At 51.3% G+C, this 15,518-nt stretch overlaps 1 protein-coding gene across 3 annotated transcripts in view; it reads left to right on the top strand.

Moving 5' to 3' along the window:
• SMTN (smoothelin) overlaps positions 1 to 15,518 on the top strand; it is a 63,889-nt gene that overhangs the window by 32,582 nt on the left and 15,789 nt on the right. For all 3 annotated transcript variants that reach the window (XM_063315734.1, XM_063315736.1, XM_063315735.1), the window contains 3 exons: positions 663 to 730; positions 13,120 to 13,269; positions 14,234 to 14,309. In XM_063315734.1, coding sequence (XP_063171804.1) covers positions 663 to 730; positions 13,120 to 13,269; positions 14,234 to 14,309 — 294 coding nt within the window. The remainder of the gene's footprint in view (positions 1 to 662; positions 731 to 13,119; positions 13,270 to 14,233; positions 14,310 to 15,518) is intronic.

Below are 15,518 nucleotides of genomic sequence, written 5' to 3'. Positions count from 1 at the left end.
CTGTACAGACATGCATGTTACTCATGGTTGTGTTGTGTGTCAGTTGCACAGATGCCCTTAATGCTTGTATGTTTGGTTCGTACTAACTGTGTGATTAATTTGGCTTTTGGCGTGGAGATATTCAGCCCTTGAGGTTTGCAAACTGTAGCCTAACACTTCACATGATGTGCAAACCCATCCTGGAGGCCCTGGACCACAGCTCTCACCGCTCCCCATCCCCGTGCCTTGCACCTTGGAAGAAGCGAAGGGCATTGGCCTGGGCGAGGGGGTGCAGGCATCCGCTTCTGTGCTGTGTGTGGGGGCGAGGGGCGGTTATGGTGGTGGAATGCGTCCTATTAAGGGAGTTCCATTTTTTTTTTCAATTCAGCCCACCCAATCTGAAGAGCTTGAGAGCAGTTAACCACACTTCTTTGCATCCCTGGAAATCCATCACTTTGATCCTTCTTACAAGGCTGGACTGCTCTGGAGAAACATTTTGGAACTTTTCAGCTTCATGTCCCTCTTAAACATCTGCCCAGTGTGTGTGTGTGTGTCCCTGTGTGTGTGCACACTTGTGAAACAATAACTCGAGCACTTACCTCCAAAGCTGGTTAATCCCTTCTCTGCAAGCCTGTCCTCTCGCAATATCCTCTCACACCTGCTTTCCTTTCCCAAACCCGCAGAGCTCACCCTCGGACTGAGAAGCTCGCCCCTGCGGATCACCACCTCCAGCCATGGCAGCTTTGAGAAGGTGAGTCCATCTTCCTTTGCGGGCCTTCCTCTTCCCCTGCCTGTGGGCACAGGCGGCCTTTGCTCGGCTCTGCTTTCGTGAAGGGGGACGCTGGAGGGCAGGGGAGGAATCCTTCGGTTCAGAGGGGACCGTTTGTCTGTTTGCCCAAATTCTGCATTTGCAGAAGCAGCGCAGTAAAGACCAAGGGGGCCTGTCCACTAGGGCTGTACATCCTTTGAGAGTGGTTGGGAAGGATGGATGGATGATGCGCTCCTCTTTAAAGCAGCTGTGTCTTTTTTCAGGCTTACAATAGTTGGAATTTGGGTCGCAGTACTGCCCTTGTGGTTCCAGGGAGGTAGAAACTCTTGCCCATGTCCTTTTTCTGATGCCCCAACACATGCTCTGATTTCCCCAGTCATCTCCAAATTTGAGGGTCACACTGATAGATATACGTTTGTTCCTTTTTAAGGGATGCTAACTGTACACTCACACACCAGGCGGCCAAATACTTTTATCATGTTATACAATTGCACAAAACTTTTAATTAGATATGTTGTTTCACTGTTTTATTGTTTTCCTTTCTCCTGACAACAAATTGTTGGATTAAACTATTTTCTTTTATTGTAAAGGCTGGTCAAAGACCGTAATAAAGATATTAATTCATTCATCAGATTGCAGTATAATTTGGGGCATGGCATTGGGCCTCTGTGAGTCAGTGATTTGCCGCCCCGCTTTGGCTCTGCGATCTTCAAGAGTTCCAAGCAACTGCACATAAGCCTTTTGGGGCTGCGCGTGACCCAAAGATTGTCCACTCCAGGAGGCTGGGAGGAGATGGTATTTGGTGTGAAGTTGGCTACTTTCCTTGCAGGCAAAGATGGGATAGAAAAGCCAGGGGTCTCCTCCTGGGCATGTGATGAACAGCTCACGGCATCTGCAGCTGGGAATGCCTGGGGCCACTTTTCAGTTTTAGCTCCTGGATTCTGTTGGAGGAGAGGCGGCTTGAAGTCAGAGAAAAAATGTTGGGGAGCTGGGGAAGGTAAAACAGGTGCACTGGGGAGAGTAGAGAATGCAATAAAGAGGTTGCCGAATCTTGGAGGGTGGGGGAGATCTTGGTGTTTCTAGATTCTGAGACGGCCTGAGCATCGGAAGCAGCACGGCACCCAGTTGTGGTTTCCCTGGGACCGTCTGTTTGGCCACTCTGGGAACTTGGACCTAGACTGGATGCTCCTTTGCTCCAGTCCAGCAGGACTCTTTCTGCGCTGTGAGGACGTTTGTGAGCAGCTTCTGCTCTTTCCCCAAGCCCAGAAGGATGCCTGACTGAGATGCTGCATGGCTAGGGCTGCAGGCTTGCCTTTTGCTCCACCGGCTGCAAGCAGCAGTGCCAGGCTGGTTGTGCCAAAGGAGAAGCAATGCCACAAGGGCATTGCAGGCTGCAAAATTCCATGCCTTCCCCCACCAGAACCCCAAAGAAGGGGAAAGGATGCAATGCTGGGGGGAGAACACTTCGTGCAAATGCCCTCCCCTCCCAAAACAGCTGGCCCAGACCTGGAGGGCATCCTAGGTTCTGTGTTCCAGACATTTATCACGCTGTGCTTCTGTTAGGTTCCCAGCATGGATTCTCACTAAAAGCTTGCATGGAGCCAGCTGCAGTTTCACCACCACCGTCCCCAAAGCGCCTGTTGGACTGCGCCTGGCCATGCTGATGCGGGGGATGGGACTTGTAATCCAAAGTGCCTGAAGGGTCCTGAGTTGGCGGGGCTGCTGTTGATGAAGCCGCTCCAGAGGTGTTTCTCCCCATCTCTGGGACTGTCCTTGCTCCCCTCCAGCAGGTGCACGGCAGAGGGCACGGGAGGCAGTGCCCGTTTCCCTCCTGGCCTTCCCCTCCTCTTTCCTTGTTTTCCACCCAGCTTCCTCGCCTGGCCTGAGCCTGGGGCGGGGGGGCTTAAGGTGGTGCCAAGGCAGCCGAGGTCCGGCTTCTTCTCGCCGTTGGGGTTCGGGGCCTTTGGTGGCACATCCGGGAAATGCACACAAGGGGCCGCTTGTAGTTCTCTGAGCTAAGCTGAGTTTCTTGCCTTTTTTTTGCTAAAAACATTGAAAAAGGGAAAGTTTCTAGTTCTTGGGGTTTGAAAGAGATGCTTGCAATCTGCACTGGGAATTAGCGCCGCAGTGAGAAGTCGCCCGCCCGCCTTGCAGGCTTCACTTCTCCCCAGATTCTGCCTGGGTGCAGTGAAGGCGCCAAGGCTTGTGGCCAGGCGAATTAAGCTAAACCTCACCCAGCATCCCTGCGCCCTGGAGCTGGCTTGTCAGCCCTCGTTAAGGGCTGGCGTTTGGCTCAGAAATCCAGTGGGCCGCAAAAGGCGCAAAAGGCATTCTGTTGTCCAGCAGAAGCAGCCCCTGGGCGCCAGGTCCCTGGAGAGCCCACCCCTCTGCCCCGGTGAGGAATTAGCAAAGGTGGAGTCCTTCGGCACTCACAAAGGGACGGCCCGGGGTTCGGAGGGCCTGGGTGCGACTAGGGGTAGAGGCATGCGGAACAAGGCCTCACTCAAGAGGGTGGAAGAGAGGCGAGTGGTCAGGCCAGGAATCTGATCTCTCCTTAGCTCTGCATTATTCAGGCAGCTGGGAGGGGGATGTTTCCTCCACTGCAGCCCGGCTTGGAAACGGTTGCTCAGGTGAGCAGAATTGGCCCCCTCCTTCCCCCTTTCCACCTGGCGCAAAACCCCCGGCTGCTGGGCCCTGCAGGGAATCGCTTGGTGCGATCCAGGGGTCCCCCTCCCTGCCTCACCACTCCAGCTTTGGAGCTGGAAATATTGGGGGGGGGCAGCTCCCTCGGTGGCCCTGTGGGGCTTTCTTTGCCTTTCTTTGCGGAATCTATCTGCAGGAGCCGGGTTTTGGCTGCACTTGTACTGCGAGGGTGGGGGATTACGGTGTTCAACGCTCCTTTTTAGGGGAAAGATCTTGTCCACAGAAATTAAGCATGCCAGGCAGGGAGAGTTTATTTTTCAACTTCTACTTTGCTAGGTTCGAGGTTGCTGGTTTTCTTCCCCTCCCTCCGCCAGACTGAAAGCATTGGCTGTGCAGGAAATGACCGCTGCTTTTTCCATGATGCCAAACTTCTCTCTTGCTGGGGTTCAGGCAGGAACTTCCTTCCTGCAAAGTTTGAGAACCTGTCCTGTGTTCCCACCCTTGCATCTGAAGTCATCCTGAGGCTGCTTAAATGCCACATTTCCATTTCTGTACCTGGGCTGGGAACTTGAAACTGCACTCTACCTTTTTTTCTTTATTCTTCCTAAAAAGCAAGCTTCTAGTCCTTGGGGCAACAGCCAGAATGGTGGACTTTAACATGTACAGGTAGTCCTTGCTTAGTGAGCACAATTGGGACCAGCAGCTCCATCGTTAAGCCCTGTGGTCGCTAAGCACTGTGGTCGCTAAGCAAAACATCACGTGACCGTGACAGACTTACATCACTACCCTTCAGTCGTTAAGCAAGTCACCACAGGTTGTTAAGCAAGACGTCACATGACCAGGACTTGCAATTTTACTGCCGGCTTCTCCATTGACTCTGCTTGTCGGAAGCCGGCCGTGAAGCTCGCAAATGGCGATCACGTGACCATGGGACACTGTGGCGGTCGTAAATGTGAGGATTGGTTGCAAAGCTGTTTTTTACACCGTCATAATGTGAAACAGTTGTTAAACGAGGCAGTTGGTAAGTGAGGACTACCTATAAACATTTTAAATTCTACCTGTTTTTTCTTTTGCAGAAATTAGCATGTCATTACATCTTGGCAGTTGTCTATTCAGTAGAAAGAAAATCCAGGATATTTACTAGGCCTGATCTTTTTCAGATAAAATATACAGAACACTCTGCTTTATTGGTGTGCACAAAATAAAAAATGTATTTTGTTTTGTGGACAAGATAAACATACTATTTTATTTATTGAAGTAAAAATACATTTTGTTTTATGCATGATAGAAACATTTTTTTTTATTTTATTCATTCATTTCTTTTAATATCTATAGCTTCTCCTCTTGCACTTGTAATTCTGGACAGCTAGCATCAGGTTAAAGCATCCCAAACTATCATAAATAAAATGTAGCATGTTCATGGCCAATCTCGTTCACAGTCAACAACCCCTAAAAACAGGCTCATCTCACACCCTGGCCCTGCGCCGGAGGGAAAAATACTTTTCAACGCCTTACAAAAAGCCAACAGGGTTAGGACCATCCTGCTCTTGGAGGTGAGGTACCGCGACAGAGAAGGCATGTCTCTTGGGTCCCATCAAGGTGTCATTGTCTAATAGAAGGGAATCAGACCATGCTCACCCTGTTGGATCTTGTAGGATAGGCAGAAATTATCAGAGACAGGTGGCCGTGCAAATAACCGAGCCCTGTGCCCTGAAGGGCCTTGCAGGGTTAACCAGCACTTTGACAAGCACCTGGGAGTGAGTGCAGCTTGCCAACTAGCCGTGCTTCATGGATGTGCTGTGGTGCACCCATAACTACCTGCCCTGCTGCATTTTGAACCAGCTGTAGTTTCTGAGAGGTCTTCAAAGGCAGCCCCAGGTAGAGCACATTGCAGTAGCCCAAACTGGAGCTGACCGAGGCATAGGTGACTGAGCAGAACTGCCAATCCAGGAACAAGTGCAGATGTCTTAGGAGCATGGCTGAACTGTTCTGGCCAGACTGAACATTTTGGTTGTTCCAGATTTAAACAGAGACGAAGTTGGAAGGATGTGCCTTCGCGCTCGCTCTCCCTTTTCTGTACAACCTGGGTACCAGCCCACCCCGATCCTTTCCTTGTAGCCACTGCCCTGGGATTCGAATACAGCAGACCGAACCAACCTGCCTTTCCAAGTCGTCCCAGGGCCTACCCTCAGCCACCACCCGTTTTCCGGTCTCTTTCCCCATCTCCCACCCTGGAAGGCCTCTGGCTGGAACATGTGTGTCCTGGGTCCGCCCCTGGACCGCACATGTGGGTTCTGGAACTGGACTCAGAGAAAACATGCGTTGTGGTCTACTCCTGGACCATATGAAGCTGACTCTTCTGCGCATATCGTCCACACAAGAAACATTTTGCACATCCCTGCTTTGCTTGAAACATGGTGAGCTGTGTAATTTACCAATAGTGGAAATGCCTCCTCTTGTGGTTTTCTGAACTCTGCCCCTCCCCTACCTAATGCTTTCCCAGAATTGTGCAGTGGCTGCACCAGGGTGTGAACAAGGCCACCGCTGGAGGCTTTGAACCAGATTTGCCCAGGAGGGAGTAGCAGGCATTTCAGAGAAGCGTGTCCTGGATGGGGTGGGGGAGGTGGATCGGTCCCATCTCCTGCTCCACTTGGATCAAGATCGAACCGATGTTGGTGGAGCTTCACAGCCAGGCGTAGAACGGACCGTTACTATCAGCAGTGCACCAGACTGAAGGAAACACATCCGAAGAGTGCGGTCGGGTTGGCAGCCCCCTCCCTCCCTCCATCTCTCTCTCTCTATTTATTATCCTGATTTCCCTTTTGCCTTTGTAGGCTCTCCTGACTGGCCATAAGGAGCTCTTAATGGTTGCATCCCGGGTGGTCCCTCGTGACCTGGGCAAAACTGTATTGCGCAAGAATGGGAGATAGATTGAGCATTGGCGTGCGCCCACATCTGTCTCTGTTCACCTTCCTCTGCCCTTACCTGCTGTTAGAGATCATCTGGGCTTGGGTGCTGGGGCACCCTTTTTCCAAGCCCCATTTCAGAGAGTTCCTCTCACCCAGAAGCCTGTCAAGCGCCTCAGGAAGCATTTGGAGAGCCTTGCCGCTAATCTCTCTGCAACAATCTGCGAAGTGTCATCAGAAAGGAACGGACACTTTGCAAGTGGGGGGGGCACCCTTCCCCTTGCTGGACAAGCCCGGCTCCTCCCCCTACTGACCAGCCCGATCCTTGGCACGCTTCCACCCTTCTGTCTTTGTCTGTCATGGGAATGCCACCCGGGGCGGAGCAGCTCTTCTGCGACTAGAATAGCTGGCTAGCAAAGACCCACCCACCCGTCCTGCCTGGTGTCCTGTGGATTGCCGATCCGGCGAGGCAGCTGAGAAGACGGGCGTCTGCCTCCGGCGTGTGCCCCCTTCTCTTGGGACGCCTCGGCTGCACCCAGAGTGATCTCAGCCTGCGCTTGCAGCTGGTGCTGAGTAGCTGTTTGCCCCTCGCTCAGCATCATGCCTGGGGTGCCTGTCCCTGGCCCAGAGGGCAGACCAAAATCATTGGTAGGGGACCAATGCCAGGCCTTGCAGGGGGCTCGCCAGGAACTGGAGGCCTGTCGCCAGACCCTGGAGCAGCGGGTAGAAGACGCCCTCCATGTGGTGAATCCACTGGTCTCGACCATCAGTGTCCTGCGGGAGGAGGCAGCTGCCCTGCGCGCTGAGCAGCAGCGACTCCGTCAGCACATGGAACGGCTCCGGCGCTTCCTGAGCCAGGAGAAAGATCCCAGCACACCACAGCAGGCATTGGAAGATCCATCTGCCCATTCTGAGGGTACCGAGGTGCCCAAGGAGCCGGTGGCCCACCCCCCAACCTTCGCTAGCACCCGGAGGCCTTCTGAAGCACCCCTGTCCCACGGCAGCCCCTCGGCTCCAGGGAGCAGCAAGCAGTTTTGAGGAATGATTATTCAGGGCACCCCCCACTCCTTGGAGCAGAAAGGCTTGGCTGGTCCTGCTCCTGGCTTGGAAGAGGAATGGGACACTTCTGCCCTTGAACCAGGTCAGCACCTTGAGCCCCAAAGCCCGGATTCCTCATCCAAGGAACACCGAACCCCATGACCCTTGTGAGGGCACCAAGAGAGATCCCTGCCCAAAGGAACTTGCTGTCTAAAGACCGGCGAGAGGAAGACACATTCATGAAGGGAGCAGGATGGGAAATTACGTGGAACAAACTCAGTGCCGATAGAAATTAAAACGCATGTGAAAATTAGGTGGCTGCAGAAAAATTGTATTCTTATTATGTTGTATCGCTTGTTATGTTTGGGTGGGGAAGATTAAGAGGGGGGATTGGGGGAAAAAAAGTCCCAATTCTGCTGGCTTTAGGGAGCTTTACTGTCTAGAGGCTGTGGGTGCAGAGGTCCCCTCCTGCACCTGGCATGAAATTCTCTGCATGTTCTGCCTCTGTGGAACGCAGAGAGCTCAGCCGTTCCTCATGTGTCACTACCAAGAACGCAAGTCCTGGTTGAAATACAGCATCCTAAAAATAGGCGCTGATCTCTTTCAAAGGAAAGCATGCTGTTTTTCCCAGCAGCTTGTGTAGAGTCGAGCTTGCAAATGCGGGTTGGGGGCAGCAGCATCTAGAAGGGCTTAGTTGGGATAGAACTTCGGCGGGACCCAGGGTGCGTTTTCAGCCTGCCCGGAATTCCATGGTTGATTTCCCACATCATGATAAGCCATGGTTGGTTGACTATCCTGTGGCTGCTGGCAACATGCACTAAACCATAAACCCTGCTTTGTACACTAAGCCATTAAGCCATTGTGGCTCCATGCAGCGTTGGACATCTCTCCTGGCAAACTTTAGCTCCAGAATCCCAGCCTGCTGGGCCCTTGGCTAGGAAATCTGGAAGTTAGTAGAGGGGGGGGGGGCAGTAAATGTGGGAATCTGATCTACGCTGATAAAAAGACAACTTTTGGAATGAAACAGTTTAAAGAAAACACATCTAGCAACTTGAGCTGGTTTGGGAGCAAAATGCACACTTGATTTCCGGAGTGCAAGAAGAATGTTCTTGTGTAGTCTTGTTGTTTGTGGCTTTTGAGCCCTGACCAGCTCCTCAGAGAAACTTTGGCACTTCTTTGTTCCTTGCTGTACCTTTTCTTTAAAGAAAGGATGTGGAGAAGGGTTCCCCTGGGGAAGCAGAGTGCCCTGAAGTCTCTCCCCCTTCCATTTAGGGCAAAGAGTCAAGCATTACGATGATCACCATCTCCTTTGTCTTCCCTTTTTATGCCCCCCCTTCCTCCCTCCAAAGCGATAATCTCAGCCAGCCTGGCACTTTTCAGATATGTTGGACTGCAAACCCCATCATCCTTGGGCAGCTTGTCCATTGAACTCTAACATGTCTGGATGGGACCAAGAGGGAGGGGCCATTCTCAATACCTTAGGAAGGGAATTAACAGCTCTGCTGTTGTTGCTAAGCATGGCACTTAGGCTGGAGGGTGCAATAGTGGGCCAAGGCGTGGGGCTACCCCACTTGGCTTGCACAGCCGGTCCCCAGAGGTCCAAAGCCAAGCCGGCCGGGGTGTCTTGGTTGCCCCCTCCCGGGAGGATCACCTGCTTCTTTCTCTAGGCTTGGGAAGAGTTGCTCCGGTGGGCTCCACCTGGACTGCCAGGTCCCCTCCCACCCCTCTGCAGGGTTTCCTCTCTGGCCAGCAGATAAGTGGGAAGGGCCCTCCAGACAGCTGGCTCTGGCCCCGTTCCCAGCCCTGTGGCCCCAGCACCTTCCCTCCCAAAAGCCCCATGTGGAAGCACATTGAAGAACATGCAAGTTCCCATGGCAGTGGCACCATTGCCGTGGTGGTGGGGGCACGGTCTGGGCCCAGAACTCTTCAACAGGATGTTGAGATGGCCTTTCACGTTGGTTTGCGGTGGATGGAATCCTTTTCACCCTGGACAGAAAGTCACATTTTTTTCAGATACAGAGTTGTTTGGCTGTTACATGCTGTGCTGGGGCAGTGTTGACAAAAGTTATGGGTTGGGCCAGGACAAAAGCAAAATGTTATTCATGTTCCCTGGAAATTCAATATATGTAAAGAATTCCAGCCACTGTATTGCAGATTTTTCTATCCCACCCTTCTGAGGTGTGTATGTCACCCAGGCTGGCTAACAGGACAATATTTAAAAGTTTAAAAGAAAAACACCCCAGAGGAACAAAAATGATCTAGTGAGAGAACCCATCAGATAAAACGAATAGTGCTGATTACTTAATGATTTCCCCCTTCTCTTGTTGAACACTACAGTTTGGTCACAGCTATTGGGGGGCACTGAGGAGTCCTGCAGGCAGGCAGGCCTGGCCTGGGCTGGGTGGTTGCTGTGCCCCCAGGCGCTATTTCCAGTTAAGGCCAGGAGGAATTGGGGGGCAGTTTGCGGAAGAGGCTCATTGGGCAGAAGAGGGAAATGCCATTCCCTGGAATGAATGCCTGCTTGTCAGATGAAAAGTTAAGGGTGCCCTCTTCTTCCTCTGCCCCACTGCAGACTCCCCTTTAGGCCAGCTCTCTGTTGTCCCACCCCCTGCCCCCCTTTCCACCTTGGGGTATTGTCACTCTGTTGTTCTGCTTTTGAGGATGTGAGCATGGAATTGGTTAAAGGGTGGGGGGCAGAAGCTTCAGTTCAGCCTGAGTTTGGACCCCCCCCTCCAAATGCATAGTACCTACTCTTTGTAATCCCCCCCAAAACGTGGGGCTTCAACCCTGCTGGACTTCTATAGGGCTTAGTTTCCCCCATCCCCAAGCGCTGGGAGAGGCTGTATGGATAGGTTATTTCCAGCCTGTCTGGAAAACTGATTTGGGAATTGGGATGTTTTGTCTTGGGCCTTAGTTTGTGTTACTGTGTGTTGTGGTGTTGTGGTTGTTTTATATTGTTTTATTTTTAATCCTATGTTTGCCTCCCAGAGCCACATTTTGCAATTAGGCTGGCTGTACAAATTATGGGATGGGAAGGAAAGGAAAGGAAAGGAAAGGAAAGGAAAGGAAAGGAAAGGAAGCTACAGGAGGGCCTCCCTCCACTGCCCTCTTCTCACTGCATGCCAAGGGGAGCCGTTGTGTCTCTGAGATTCCGAAGCAGAGGCATGCCAGCAGGCCGCCATTTGTATCTCAGCTTCCCCACTCAAGGTTGGCCTCTCCCAGCCACGGGGAGCAGGCAGGCAGGCAGGCAGGCAGGCACAGTGAATCTTCACCCCTGTTGTGCTGCAGCATCATTTGGGGTTTCTGGAGCCAGGTTTGTGGGCGAGTGCAGCTCTGGCTTCTGTGAGTTTCTGCAGCCCCACTCCAGAGTTTCAGCCTTGCTCTGCTTGGGCCCCCTCACCATTCCTGCTAGCAACAGCCATCCCTTTACTGGTGGGAGTTGAGTGGATTTTAATCCCGTTTAGAGTTCCTGTCTCTCCACTTGAAGGATGCCACCCCCAAGGCCACCAAGTCCATTCCACCGGACTGCAGTGTTCATCCTCCCTGGCCCGTTAGACCCACGTTCCCCAAGTTCAAGCCGTCTGGCTTTCACCCCAACTAGTAAGCCCGGTCTTCCCCAGTGCAGGATATTCCAGACAGTTGATGGGATCTGTAATCCTGATCTTCAGCCAGCATTATGGGTGTTGTGGTTCAACACGGCAAAAAGGCTGAAGAAGGTTGTTGCAGAGGTGAAGCAAAGCCATCGGACTGCTGAAATTCAGAGGATTGAGGCTTCCCATGACTGCGCAAAAGCTTTGGGGACATTGCAGCATTTGGAAAAAGCATGGAGGTGGATTGCCTTTTGGAAGGAGGGGGTAGGACAGTTTCAGGAGCCTCCTGGACCTGCAGAGACTGCCCAGGTCCTAAGCTTTGCTGGAAACTAAAGGAAGCAGCAGATCTTAGGAACAAAAATAATAAAACACAGGACTTTGTGCGCTTCCTCTTCTTTTTCTGCTTAATGCATTGAAGGAGGCCAGGAAAAACTTTTTAGCAGCTGCAAAGAGGTGTTGTTTGGGGTGACACTTAATACCTGACCTATAATAAGCCGTGCCACCATGCTGTCCAGTTTGGGAAGGAGCGATGCCAGGCATCTGAGGATGCGCTGCCTCTCTTGCTTGGCGCTTTTGGTTGGTCATCTCAACTGCAGCGGCCTCTGTGGTATATTTTCGACCTGGCTGATGTCCTGCCTGGTGTTGTGCAGGGATTGTGCTGACAGGGAGTTGGCATCACCCCATTGGGGGTTGCACGGAGATGCCAAGCCTGCTGTGAATCCTGATCACAAAGCTGCTTTCAACGAAGCCCTTTAATCTTCATGAAAAACCCCGGCACGGAATGCTTTGTATTACAGTTTTCCTTTAACTGAAGCACATTTCAGTCGCTGGAAATACACAACATGCTTGTTACAGTGCCAAAAGCCTTGCAGAGGGTGGTGCGATATGTGGAATTCACCTTTTTGAGAATTAGCTTTTTAACAAGCCAACCTGTTGACTGGTTTATTACTCAAATTTAGCCACCGCCCATCTCCCCCAGAAGAGGGACTCTGGGCGGTTTACAATAAAATCCCACATAAAACATAAACATTAAAATCACATAAAACAATTATGATAAAACACAATAAATAAATAAAATCCAAGAGAAATGTAAAATCCAGGCTGGTGGGAGGGACTCTTGGTTGCTAGATTTCTCACAAAAGAATGCTAGACTTAAGGCGTTCAGGGCTGTAACCCAGGTGGGTCCTTCCTGACCCTTTGACCAAGATGACCTGCTGCACTAATTAGCTGGTGAAGTAAATTGACATAACTCTATTCCCAGACTTTTTTTTTTTTAATCCAAGCAGAAGATGACAAAATACAATTAACAAATTGGTCCTTTAATCATTCATTTCTCTGAACTGGTTATTGACAATAACCAAGAGAAAACCAGTCCTCTGGGCTGCATGGCCTGTTTTTTGCCGGCAAGCAAGGAACAAGATGTGCTTTCATGGTGACATCACTGTGCAAGCCACACCCTGCAGTGGCATCATGATACAGGAACACAAAAGAGGGACTTGCTTAGTGACATCGCTGTGGGAAGGGGCTTGCCATGCCTTGTCCCACTTTGCTGTGGACACTTTTGACCATTTAGGTACCTTAAACCAGCAGTTCTTAAACGGGGGGTAATTGTCCCAAGGGGATAACTTGAGCATATCTTGGGAGTAATGGAACAGTTTGTAATTGCTTGTGAGTTGAGGATCCAGTTTGGGGTTGCCGCTACTGAGATGCTTGTGTAAAACAACACAGCCTGGGTTTTTTTGTGGGTGTAGTGAATTATTTGAGGCAAGGAAAAGGGGGAATTGGTCCAAACAGTTTAAGAACCGCTGTCGTAAGCGATTCCAAGCGGAAGATGAACTTTATAAATGGAAATCATATAATAACACAAGGAAATTTTAATAATTCACCAGATGGGCCAAAAACTGGGTCTTGGCTTCACGGCTGCCGAATGGGATAGCCACGCACACCGGCTGGCTGTGGGTCCAAGAGACAAGTTTAAATGGTAAAAAGTGCTAAACCATCAGAAATCTGGGAATGCTTGTTCACAGCATCCTTAGATTTCATCTCTGCCCTGCTGGGTGGATGGGAGCATCGTTCCACCAGTTCTGACTTACCCATTGACAAAGCGTGGAGTTGTGACCTGATGTCCCACAGAAAGGCTGAGACTGAGAGCTGAGCAGCCAGTCCAGCCGTACCAGTTGCCCTGTCTTTTCAGGTGGATGCTGAGTTGCCGACGCAGCCCAAGGTGGCCTTGCTGAACGGGATGGAAAAAGAGAAAGTCCAGGGGCAGGAAGTGCAACAGCGAGACCGGCTGAGTGCAGAAGAACTGAGCAAAATTGAGGAAGAAGATGTCTTGGATAAGATGGTACGTAGCAGCTGGTGGCCTAACATGCAATTTCCCTACTGCAGACGCGTGTGTCCCACACTGGTTAGATTTGTATCCGAAGTCCTTTGCCAGGCATCAGAATTTGTGTGGGGAAGTGTTTCTGGAGCAAACGATTGGAAGAGCAAGTGGTGGGGTGGGGGAGTGACTGTCCTGGTTGAGTCCCTCCAGGTCGGTTTTGCTTGCTTTGCAGAAGTCCAGTATGAATGGTGGCGGGGGTGGGTGGGGGGAGGGACGGGGCAAGGAAGAGATTTGAGGGCTGAAAAGGGTCACCATTCAACATTTCTGCTTTGGGAAAATGGAGCTGATGGAGGCATTTTTGACTGTGGCTTATACAATTCTGCACAGGGTAGAGAAAGAGGAGAAAGACAGGGGTTTTCTTTCCTTCCCATAATATTGCATATTATCCCATAATATGACCGTTGGCAACATCAGAGGGGATGCGGGGTGCAGTCTGCCACACCCCTGAGAAGAAGCTAACAGAATCCCCACCACTGCTGCCGCCCACTGCATTAAGGGATTGATTTAGGTGGTTTTGAGAACAAGTTTAGGGTAATTCATTGGTGGGTAAAGCAGTACGGGCTAAGTGGAACCTGCATGTTCAGAGGTAGTCTACCTCTTTATAGCAGTTGTTGGTAATATGGGGGAAGGGTTGCTTATGAGCTGCTTGGGCATGTCTCCAAGGCCCTTGCCTGGCTGCGCACAGCAAACGAGTAAATTTTATTTATTTATTTATTTATTTGTCATATTTCTTTACCACTCAACTCGTATTATAACACTCGGCAGTTAAAATCAAAATGAAAGCAATTTGCTTGCAGCCACGTAAGAGACTCCATGTAATTTTTGTCCTTTGAGAGAGGCAGAGAAAATTGTGGAATGGAGAACTGGGGGTGGGGGGGAGTGGGTGCATCGGTACCGCCTCTCACCCCCAGGTCTGTCTCCGCAGCTGGACCAGACCAGAGATTTTGAGGAGCGACGACTGATCCGGGCAGCCATGCGGGACCTGCGCCAGCGGAAGCGAGGTACCAGGTTGGGGCCGGTGGGGTTTTGGGGAGCCCCTGGCGTGGTCCGAAGGCTGCAGGGGGACCCATCTTCAAAGCAGGAAGGGCTGAGACATGAGGCTTGGATGGTCAAGAGGAGAAGGAAAAAGACCCTCAACCTCATTGACACCGTACTTCCTGGGTTCCCACAAACGTTCTGCCCAACCACACTTTGTTACAGCCAGAAATGATGGCTTGCTTGACGCCATATGCAAAGACAATGGCTGAGTTCTCACAAAACACTGATACACAAACTACCAACTATGATTTGGCTGGACTAACAAGTTGTGTGAACCTAGCAGTAATGAGTTTGCTTTCAGCTTTCCTTTCTGGCTAAATCTAGCTGCTGTGCATATAAACCATGGGTCAGACCATGGTGTGTTGTGTGAGTCCTGCAAATTCTTAATTCAGTAAACCATGGAGAAGTAAAGGATGTTTTGGTAGGATTGAACCTGGCCGTGTTATCCATGAAACCTCCATAAACCATGGCACTCTATCCAGAGTTGTCGGTGTCAGTGCTCAGAGCAGGGGGAACGGAACTGGTGTCTGCTAGGAGCCCTTCCTTCCGCGGTCACCCTGAACTGCTGCTTTGTTAGGAGATGGGAGTTCATGCGTTTCCCTGCAGTGAAAAGCTCCGGTTTTCTCCTCTTGGGTTGTACTAAAAGCAGCCCTCGTTTTCCTTCCTGGGCCGGTGACAACCAGGGCACCTGGCTAGAGGGACCTCCGTCCTTCCCCAGGAAGGTGTGTTGAGTTTGGACGTGGTTTTCCGGGGTACTTTCTTTCTTCCCCGTTGCTTCTGCAAGACAAAATAGATGCAAGACATAAGACTGTGTCTTCTGGGGGCAACTGAAAACTTGCTTTTTGGAGAAACCCTCCGGCCACACCTGATATATGTGAGAGCCGGGGTGGCATGGTGGGGAAGGCACTGGACGGGAGCCAGAAGACCCAGGGGCTAGCCCCCCCCCCCCCCCCCAGCCACAGAGGCTCCCTGGGGACTCTGGGCCATCCCTCCCTCTCAGTCCAGGCTACCTCACAGGGCTGCTGTTGTGGGGGAAAGATGCCTGAATAAATGTAAATATGGCTTTTATAACAGATGAATACATCTAGCCCAGCCTAGGTGGGGTTGGGGACAGGGACGGGGATGGTGTCTCTTGGCCCCTTTCATCTTTGTTGGTACTCCCACTCCTGGCA

Source organism: Candoia aspera, chromosome 15 (genome assembly GCF_035149785.1).
Source record: "Candoia aspera isolate rCanAsp1 chromosome 15, rCanAsp1.hap2, whole genome shotgun sequence".
Lineage (NCBI taxonomy): Eukaryota > Metazoa > Chordata > Lepidosauria > Squamata > Boidae > Candoia > Candoia aspera.
Note: the sequence above shows the minus strand (reverse complement) of the source record. Positions and strands in the feature narration are given on the sequence as shown.